This window comes from Bison bison, unplaced genomic scaffold (assembly GCF_000754665.1).
Source record: "Bison bison bison isolate TAMUID 2011002044 unplaced genomic scaffold, Bison_UMD1.0 scf7180017864495, whole genome shotgun sequence".
Lineage (NCBI taxonomy): Eukaryota > Metazoa > Chordata > Mammalia > Artiodactyla > Bovidae > Bison > Bison bison.
In genome coordinates, this window is record NW_011495054.1 from 6,862,297 (window position 1) to 6,872,459 (window position 10,163).

At 54.5% G+C, this 10,163-nt stretch overlaps 1 protein-coding gene across 1 annotated transcript in view; it reads right to left on the reverse strand.

Annotated features, from left to right (window-relative positions):
- Positions 1–8,409: 8,409 nt before the first annotated feature.
- Positions 8,410–10,163, reverse strand: part of FAM222A (family with sequence similarity 222, member A) — a 61,255-nt gene continuing 59,501 nt past the window's right edge. The window contains exon 4 of the mRNA XM_010828844.1: positions 8,410–10,162. Within this exon, the coding sequence (XP_010827146.1) occupies positions 9,677–10,162 (486 nt within the window). The 3' untranslated portion in view covers positions 8,410–9,676. The remainder of the gene's footprint in view (position 10,163) is intronic.

The window sequence follows — 10,163 nt, forward strand, 5'->3', positions numbered from 1 at the left end:
AGTTGTCCTAAAGCAGCAGAAAGCAATATAGAGAAAGGAAGTTTCCCCAGCCAGGTCTTGGTTCTGTGGGAAAAGAGGATGTGGAAACCACTATTGCCTCTGCAGCCAGATGCCCTCCCCACCACCCCATCTTTCCACTGGAAGGCAGGCAACATTGTCACGGAACATGACTGTGACTTATCCTGGGGCCATAAGGAGGTCATTTCTCTAGGAGTTTTGTGATGGGTTGGCCCACAAAATCAAAACACCCTCTTAACTCAAAAAGATTCCATAAATTATTGAGGTGAATGCAGAATGCATTCTTTTAAAATAGTGAAATCATTGTAGGCTATGACTTTTCCTATGGGAACATTTTTAGCTAAATAGATAGCAACTTTTTCAATTGTGATTTTCTAAATAATTTGATGGTGTGGGTGTTGATTTTCTGTAAGGTTTTCAAAAGCTGTTTCAGGGGAATTTCAAATATTTTCCAGCCGTTGAGATTTTGTTTGTTCCTGTGAGATCCTAATGATGACCTTTGCCAATGTCCTTCAAAGGACTGGGCGTGAACTGGTGGTAGGTCAAAACATTTTCAGGGGACACATTGGCCATAGAATCGCTTAGAGAAAAATATCCCTCCTGATTATGACGTGGTCTCTGTTTGATGCTTCTGAGCTTTTAAGGCCTTCCTAACATGAATCTCTCTTTACGGAGAAAAACCCCAGGCTCAGAATCTCCGAAAGGCAGAGCTAGAACCAGGGATGATATTAACTTCTCCAGGACTACAGGGACTGAGGATGAGGGGAGAGAGATCCCGAGGCAATTTGGGATGCTGATACTTGTGTTAGCCTGCGGCAATGGCCCTGACTCTCCCCTTTAGCCGTTCCTTTCCAGTACCTCTTTTTCTTTCCACTGTGGGCAGAGCAGGACTTGTTCTAACCAATGGGGTGTTAGCAGACCTGCCGAGGCCAGCACCTAGGAAGATGAGAGGTACGTGGAACAGAGCTGCGTCAGCCCAGCCAAGCCTCACAGAAATCAGAGGGCCCCCAGCCAACGTGGGACCAAAACTTTTTTTTTTTGGTATGCTATTGAGTTTTCGCGATTTTGTTCAAGTGCAAATCATCAATTTTGTGGCAATAGCTAACAAATACAGACAACAGGAAAAAGAGTAACTGGAACCTGGTCAGGCTGAAAAAACCTGAATGTCCATTGCACTCCATGTTATAGATGGGGAAACAGAGGCTCGGAGAGGGGAAGACTTGTGCCCAGGGCACCCAGTTGGTAAGTGGTGGAGGCGGGATTTGAACTCATGTATTCTCATGCCAGAGAGAAAAACACTCTGACGCCTGGAGGGGTGAGAGTTAGTGAGGCCAGATCACTTCTGCTGTGGGTGAAGACCCTGGTTGTCTCCTATCGCTAATGCTGAACCCCGGAGACTGTCAGTTTAAACATACCCCTAACTTTATCCCAACAAGGATTTCTTATTGTGTGCATGCGTGTGTATTTAATAATGATAAAGCACTTGTATGTCATATTTGACAGCAGGGCTTTTTTCATCCCAAGTTTAAAGCACCACCGGGAAATAATTAGTGCTACTAGAGTCAAAAACAAAGGGACCCCATCAGAGAAGACAGTCGCAGAAACTCTCGGATCTTAATTGAACAATTACCTCTTATGCCTATGAATAGTTCATTATTACATGCCCTGTTATTATTAGCTGTTATTATTGTTTTAGATGAATGCTGGGAATTTTTAAAAAAAAATCAAAAGCCATTTTCAACCACACTGTTCATCTCCCCCTGGCTTTCACACGCTCCTGACATTTCCGATGTAATAATGTCGTAGTCGGCAGTCAATTTTCTACACCTCGCCTGGATAACGGTGTATTCGGATCATTTTGGTTGTTTGGATGGAGTGGTTAAATACTCCAGGCCTCTGTTCATACTGTTATTAATTTCTGGTTCCTTGGTGAAAGCATTTACATGAGAATCAAGCACCTCCCGCTTTTTATTTTTTAGGAATCTGAAGTCCTGGGGAACAATGGGGAGATCCTTGTTCATCCCAACCTTTTGGGACAGAAACAAAAGGAGGTGGTGGTGATGGAGCCAGAGGACAGAGGAGAAGCCGCCTTGGGCAGTAGAGACCCAGGCCCCAGGGAAGGAGGGCAGGAGGCTGGGTCAGGAGAGGCCAGGCTGGGAGTCTTGTGACTTTGGAGGGAAACACAAAAAGGAGGGGACAAATGAGCACATGTAAGGCATCTTCCGTGTGTTAGGTGCTGTGCTCAGTGCTTGGGATTCAATCTCAGGGACTACGTGTGAGCGCTTATGAATTGGTGTGGATGCCTCTCTGGAAGGCAGACTCTCTTCCTTATTCACAGCACCTCAGTTTGTTCAGAGTTCTCCACTCTGCTCCACAGGTTAGGGTTAGGGTATCCAGATGCACCCACCACTGTGATTCTATTTCCCTTACTAGGTACTGGTATAGGAATAGCCACATAAATGAGTTCTGGACCATGAGACAAAAGAGAAAGTCTGCTGAAGGAAGAGGGATTTGGGGGAAATTGGAGAAATATAAGAAACACTGTCTTCTCTTTTGCTAGGCACCATCAGGACTGGGTGTGATGCCTGGAACTGTAGCAGCCATTTTGTGATCATGAAGGGGCTTAGTGGAGCAGAAAGAAGAAAAGGACATGGGTACCTGATCTCACCATTGTGCTAGTGAATTAACCAACTCTGGAGCCACTCTGCCTTAGGGTTTCTTATGATTGTTTGAGATAGTAATTTTTTTTCTCATCTATACCAATGTGTCAGGGTTTCCTATTACTCTGCCAAAATCTTGAAGACACAAGAACAAACTTTTCTGCCTATTTTATAGATGAAGAAAGTGAGACTCAATGAAGTAAATGCATTTGCTTAAGTACACACAGCCTGGATGTGGTGGACTCCAGCATTTGAACCCTCTGTCTTAGAAGGAGACCCCTGCTGGGAGGTGGCAGGATTTTTTTTTTTTTTTCGTCAGTCTTAGCTATGTGGCTTTTCCACAGCACAAGGACTTTGTTTTTCCCACAGGCTGTTGATGGCTTCTAACAGATGAAACCAGGACAGGTTAAGTGGAGCTGGGACTCAAACCCAGGTCCCCATATCTGAGCTCAGGTTCATCTCTGCATCTCAAGGTTCTCAGCGATGTTAGAGAGCCTCCTGCTTTATCTGAGACCCCCACAGTCTAGGATATACTCACTGGATCCCACAGATCTGTCTTTGGCTGCTACAGGGTGGGGCAGCTGATTGTAGAGACTGGCCACCAGAGGCTGCTGTAGTCATGCCCAGGAGCCTCCTCAGAGGAGGCCGTAGGGAAACTTGGAACCTGGCGCCATGGTCTGGGAGGAGCCCCTAGCGTGAGCTCCCCATGAGGTGAGGCTGGAGCTACAGACCAAGGAAACCCCACCATGCCACTCCCACCAGGTGAAAAAGGAGTCTCTGCCTCCGGGGAGTCTAGGACCTAGTTGCTGTGTGCCCTCAGGCGAGTTGCCTCCCTCCTCTGAAACTCACTTTTCTCATTTTCAAAATAAGGACATCATCCCAACTTCTCAAACGAGGGCTTCCTCTCTCTTCCTGGTGGTCTTTCCTCTCTTTGGAGCCCAGCTCAACACGGTGGACAAAAACCAATTAGGACGTGAGGCCCAACGACTCCAGGGCAGGTCTGGATCCCAGTTCTGATTCTGCCGCAAACCCATGAGGAGTCTTTGTGTTGCAGATGGGGAAACTGAGGCCCAGTGGGGAGAGGAGACTTAGTTCTCCCACTTGCAACACAAATTAGGACTCAGTATTTCCTGAAGTCCCGTTTGTTCCTTGGGATGCTAACAGAAACAAACAAAAACTTAGCTGATAGGAAAAAGTTAGGGAAATGCTGGGCTAAATCTGGAAGGCTATCTTCCCCGCGGGCTTCCCATGTGGCACAAGTTGTAAAGAGCCTGCCTGCTAATACAGGAGACAAGAGATGTGGGTTTGATCCCTGGGTTGGAAAGTTCTGGAGAAGGGATAGGCTACCCATTCCAATATTCTTGGGCTTCTCTGGTGGCTCAGATGGTAAAGACTCCGTCTGCAGTGGAGGAGACCTGCATTCGATCCCTGGCTTGGGAAGATCCCCTGAAGGAGGGCATGGCAACCCACTCCAGTATTCTTGCCTGGAGAATCCGCATGGTCAGAGGAGCCTGTCAGGCTACAGTCCACGGGGTCGAAAAGTGTTGGACACGACTGAAGTGACTGAGCACGCACGCATGCACATCTACCCTGCAGGACTTTTCAGAACCTTTAATATCTAATGTGACTTACCATATTAAATCCATGTGCAAATAATATGCTAATATACATCTCCACGGTGCTGGAGGGAGGGTGAACCAGGCCTCGGTTTCTCAAACTCTTTTAACCTAGAAACCCATTTTGCAATGTGAAAATCAGCCTCTGATGATGACAGGAATAATCCACCTTCAGAAGAGGCTCCATGCCGCCTAGAGGATTTGACTGCTGCTGCTGAGTCGCTCAGTCATGTCCCGGCTCTCTGCCACCCCATGGACTGCAGCCCGCCAGGCTCCTCTGTCCATGGGATTCTCCAGGCAAGAATACTGGAGTGGGTTGCCATGCCCTCTTCCAGGGGATCTTCCCGACCCAGAGATCAAACCCAGGTCTCCTGCATTGCAAGCAGATTCTTTACGGCTGAGCCACCAGGGGCCCCTCAGACTTGACCGTCCTTTGCCTATGTTCAGCCGCATGTGGTGCATGCTTTGTGATACAGACGCACTTGACATTGAGAAAACTGCTCAAAGAGGCAGCCACTTGCCAAGGCCACATGCTGGTGGGAGGCAGCCTGGGGCAAGGGGAGGCAGGGCCCACTCACAGCACTAATTTGCCCTGTCATCCTGGTCACACATCACGTGATGCTGTCCCAGCCCTTCAAATGCCACCACCACTCCCGACCGAGGCCCATGGCCACACGTTGAGTCTATGGGAGCCGGCCAGTTTTCCTGCCTCCTGCCTCCTCCTCTCCCCTTGTCACTCTCCGGTGAGCTAAACAAAAAAATCTTTTGTTCCCCCGGGCTTGCCCACCCACCATGGCTGGGCCCCACCTTCCAATGGCCAGCGAAGGGGGCCCCGTAGTGACTGCGTGGGCCCTTTAAAGACTCCCGGGACGCGCATGCGCACTACAGCGCAGGTAGGAGAAACCCTGGCGCAGGGCACGTGGGGCAAGAGGAGTCCCAGGTGCAGCTCAGCGCTGCGGAGCGAGGTCGAAGTCGCTGCTTGGAGGCCAGGCGCGGGGATGGAAATGGGAGCGGGATCTAAAGGTTGGGATGAGACAAGAAGACATGGAGCTAGCCCACAAAGGTGAGTGTCCCTGCCATGGACTCCCCTGCAATTAAAGCTTTGCCGAAGCCCTTACGCGCATCTGAGGCCTCTGGAACATGGAGTGATCTAACTGTTGTTATGATGGGAAGTGGTAGTAATATACGTGGTTCCAGCACATGCCTACGGGACTAGACAGCTCACCTCTAACTAGGGATGAACCCCAGATACCCAGAGAGGGAGAAGCTTCTAGTGTCTTTATAAAGGGAAGGCAGGCAGCTCTGGTGGGGGAGCAGGTGGCTCCTCTCTGCGTCCATCACCCACAGGAGGTCCCAGCAGCGCCGCAGGGTGTGGGAACCAATGCTGGATCTGCGTTCTGGAGCCAGGCAGGATGTGTTCAGGGATCGGTGGTGGTTTTAGTCTCTGCATAGGAGTTAAGAGCTTCGATTCTGAATCAGAAGGGCGGTGGTCTGCCCCCACCTGCCCCTTCTCTGAGCTCCATCCTGAACTGCGTGAACTTAGGCAAAGTGATCGCCCTTCTCTGGTCTTGCTGGCCTCAAGTATACCACGTACACCTGAACTGTGGTGAGAGCTACCTACTACTTAGCGCTGAGCCTGGGCCTGTTTGCCTGCAGGAACAGGGCTGTCGGTAATTGTAGTGATGATAACATCGTTAACACCTGCACTGCTCCTCTACGTGGTTTTAACGAGGCTGGAGAGCCCTTTGAGCTCAGCTCCCTCAGCCCCCAGGGAGAAGAAACCCGGCCAAGGCACCCAGGGAGCTGGTACTAGGACGGAGCTGGGTCCTGGGCTCAGGCCCGGACTGGCTGTGCTCCGTGGCCCCACCTGCTTGCCTCTTCACTCGCCCTGCAGAGGGGTCAGGAGGTTTTCCTCTGATAGGGGACGGGTCCTCACCCTGGATGTGAGGGACCTGGCCTGGAGAGTGGCTGCAGTCTCTGTCCCCTTGCCTGGCGGGCCTGCTGGTAGGCCTAGGACCTGGGGACCTGGGCTACCTAGCGTTGGTGCAGAGGTGGCTGCAGTGGTAGCCCCGGGGACAGCCAGGCCACGGGCTGCCGCCCCCAGCGCTGAGCCTGCTCTGCCCCGCCCCTCTCCCAAGTGCCCACACTGTGGTCTCCTTGAATTCCATTCCTGGTTTTGGCGTTGCCCTCTTTGGGGATGGACTGGTTCTGGGTCACTTAAAGTACCTATGGTAGGATTTGTACCTAGGGCATGCTCCCTCCAGAGGCTGGATAGCCCTGGGCGCTGCGATGCCCCTGGTGAGCTTCAGAGATGTGTGAAGGTAGAACGTCTGGGGGCCGCCTGGCCCCAAGTGTGGGGCTTGATGCCAGAACCCGCCTCCCTCTTCCTCTCTTTGTGGCTGTTTTTCAGATCCTCTGTGTCCTCATCTGTAAAACAGGGATGATTTTATTATGACCTGAAAGGGCCGTTGTGAGACTCAGTTACATGAGGTCAGAAAAGCACTGTGTCAGTGCTCCTTTGCATCCTGTCTGTGGTCAAACCCAGTGGCCTTCGGGCTTCCCCGGTGGCTCAGGGGTAAAGACTCCACCTGCCAGTGCAGGAGACGTGGGTTTGATCCCTGGTTCAGGAAGATCCCCTGGAGAAGGAAATGGCAACCCGCTCCAGTATTCCTGCCTGGGACATCCCATGGACAGAGGAGCCTGGTGGGCTTTGGTCCACAGGGTCGCAGAGTCAGACACGACTTAGCGACTAAACCACCACCACCAGGGGCCTTTCACGCAGCGATGGCTTCCCTGGCCTGTCACCCAGCCGGACCCCTGCTCCTGCTCTTCAGGCCCTGGTGACATGTCTGGCTCACTGACCCGGCTCAGAAGGGCCTGGGTCCTGCCCTGGACACAGCCTCTTCTTGAAACCTCCGTGTGCTGCCAGGCTCTGGGGCCTGGCCTTAGGGAGGTGGATGTCCCCACTGCAAGGTCACATCCAGGGTGTCCCCTCTGTCCCTCTTCTTCCCCGAATCTTGCCATGCCAGGCATCCAGATGGGGCTCCATGCATGAGAGGGCAGGCCTGAATCAGACTGGGGATACCTCCCATTCCCCTCTGTTCAGACATTGGGCCAGCAGGTCAGGGAGGAAGGAGGGGACAGGATGTGAACAAGAGTCTATGCTGTGGGGTTTGAACCCCAACTTTCCGCAGACTTGCCGTGTGACCTCAGGCAGGTAACTTCACATCTCTGAGCCTCAGCTTCTTCCTCTAGAACACCCCCTACCTTACAAGCTTCCTTCCCAGGTGGCGCTAGTGGCAAAGAACCCGCCTGCCAATGCAGTCGATTTAAGACTTCCCTGGGTGGGGAAGATCCCTTGGAGGAGGGCATGGCCACCCACTCCAGTATTCTTGCCTGGAGAATCCTCATGGACAGAGGAGCCTGGCGGGCTACAGACCAGGGGGTCACAACAGAGACAGACACCACTGAAGTGACTTAGCACAGCACACCTTACAAGCAGTGGCGAGGCTCCCAAGAGATGCTGTGTATAGGAAAACGCCCAGTAAGCACCTGATACATGCTGAGCATCCTGGGGCAAGGGAGGTCTCCTGGATATCCCCAGGTCCCTGGGGCATGGGGTGTGTATGTGCTGGGGCTGGCCAGGGAGATGGCCACTGCTCAACCACTGTGGCCTGTCCCCAAGCCACACTGCTTAAGGGGACGCACAGAGGGTGCCAGGCACTGAGGGGGGGGATTAGTGACGCAGGGGGGACACCAACCCCAGATCCCGTCTGTACCCCTCAGGGAATGAGCCAGTGGGGCCTGGGCTCGGCTCTGTCTCGGCTGCCCTATGGACCGGTCGCTGGCCCTGCCTAGTGGCTGACACGTTAACAGGGTCAGAAGACCTAGGGGAGCAAATGAAACATCACCTACAAAGTGGCTCAGCAGAGGGGGTGCCGGGAGTCTCCCCACCTGCTCCCCAGGGCTCCGAGCCCTGCCAGGGGAGAAGACAGCCCGATTTACTCCTGGCGGGGGAAGGGTTGGGGGCGGTGGAAGGGTTGGGGGCGGTGGAGGAAGGAAGAACGAACAAACACAAGAGCTTAACGAAACAATCCCACAGCTGAGACACCATCTGTGTTTTCCTTTTTTTTTCTTTCTCTTCGTTTTTAAAACAATATAGTGCAGACCGTACTTCTCACAGTAGAATATAATGGTCAATTTTAGTATATAAAAAAAAACATTCTCAGAGATTCGTAAATGCACTTAGTGCTTAAACAGGCCTTGGAGAGAGATACAGTACCGCTTCCAGAGTGCCAGAGGGGCCAGGACTTGGGAAAATTGGGGCTTAGGGACTTAATGGGGGTCCCCCCCATGCCTGCGTGATCCCCCCTCCCAAGTGGTGTGGGGCAGGCCTTGGAGGGTGGCTTGCAGGAAAAGGGGGTGGATTGGATCTCCCAGTTAAAACCAGCAGGTTGCCCTGGCACTGGCTCCTGGGAGGACCCCTGAAGGAAGCAGGGTCTGAGCCCTCTGACACTGTTAGCCCCTATGGCGCCTTTGTGCGAATAGGTCAATGCCGCCCCTTCCTCGAGGTTCAGAAAATTTGCTGTCATAAACACACACGTCTAGGATGCAAATGACGTCTCCTCGGATGAGTTTGCCCTTGTGCAGTACACAACCTGCACAACTGTGCCCGGCAGCCCCCCCATAAGAGGTCCTGGTGGGAAGGGGGAAGGTGGTGGTCCAGGGTCTGGAGAATGGAGATGGGAGTCTGTGTGGGGAAGGCATGATGGGGAGGGGAAGAGGGTCTAGAAGGGGAGGAGCAGAGGGACCAGCATTCCCCGGAGCCTCTTGTAGTCTGGTCTTCACCGGGATTGGACAGTGCGGGTCGGGGGGTGCTGTGGGCCCCCGCTGCTCTTTCTCCTGGAGACTGGGACCTCAAGAGGGAGGAGCTAAGCCCGGGGGGAGGGGCCTGCTCCGATCCCACCCCCGCCCCCAGGCCATCACATTTCCTCCTGCGCCCCACTGTGGCCTGAGCCCCTCTCCTGGACAGCCCGGAAGAACCGCTTCTGTTCTCTCCCGGCCTTCGCCAGCTTGGATGGAGGGAGGCATGGACCTGGGGGGTGGCTGCCCCTAGGCCTCCCCTGGGGGGCGGGCCGGGGCAGCCGATGGTGGGGAGGGGCGTCGTGAGCGAGAGGTCACCTGGCCAACTCCCCATCGGTGGCAGCTGGCGGATCGCCAGCCTGGCCTCCCTGTGGGCATCTGGGGGCACTCGGGGCCGGGATGTCCCCCATCCCCACCGCCCCGCGTGCCGCCCACCCTGTTGTGCGGCCTCCCTCTCCCTGCCCACCCCCAGCCTCCTCGGCGCCCTGCCCGTTGGTCCGTGCGTGTGCCGGGCCGGCCTTATCTGTAGACGGGCAGGCGGATGTGGGCGTGCTGGTGGTCTAGCAGCCGGGGCACAGCCACCGTCTCGTAGCCCTTGCCCAGCATGCGCTCCTTGATGCAGGGCGGCCGGATGTCGTTGATGAGATACTCCAGCGACTGCAGGCTGCTGCTGAGCACGGCCGTGTTGCACACGCTCTTGCTGGGCAGGCCCGAAAGGGTCTCGGCGGGGGGCCCCGCCAGCTCCCGGGCGGCCCCCGGCCCCAGCTCGGTCCCAGCGGCAGCCGCCGCCGCTGCCGCCGCCGCCGCCGCTGCTGCGGGGTTGTAGCAGTCGCTGGTGGGGGTCACCAGCACGCTGTTCCAGGGGGCGGCGAAGTACTGGCCCACGGTGAAGCTGGCGGGCAGCCCCACGCCGCAGTTGAGGGGCGACCCGCTGGCCCGCTCGTACGCCCGCCCCCCGCAGGCCTCGGGGGACTTGCTGGCCAGCGCGCCACCGCCGTAGGCCCGC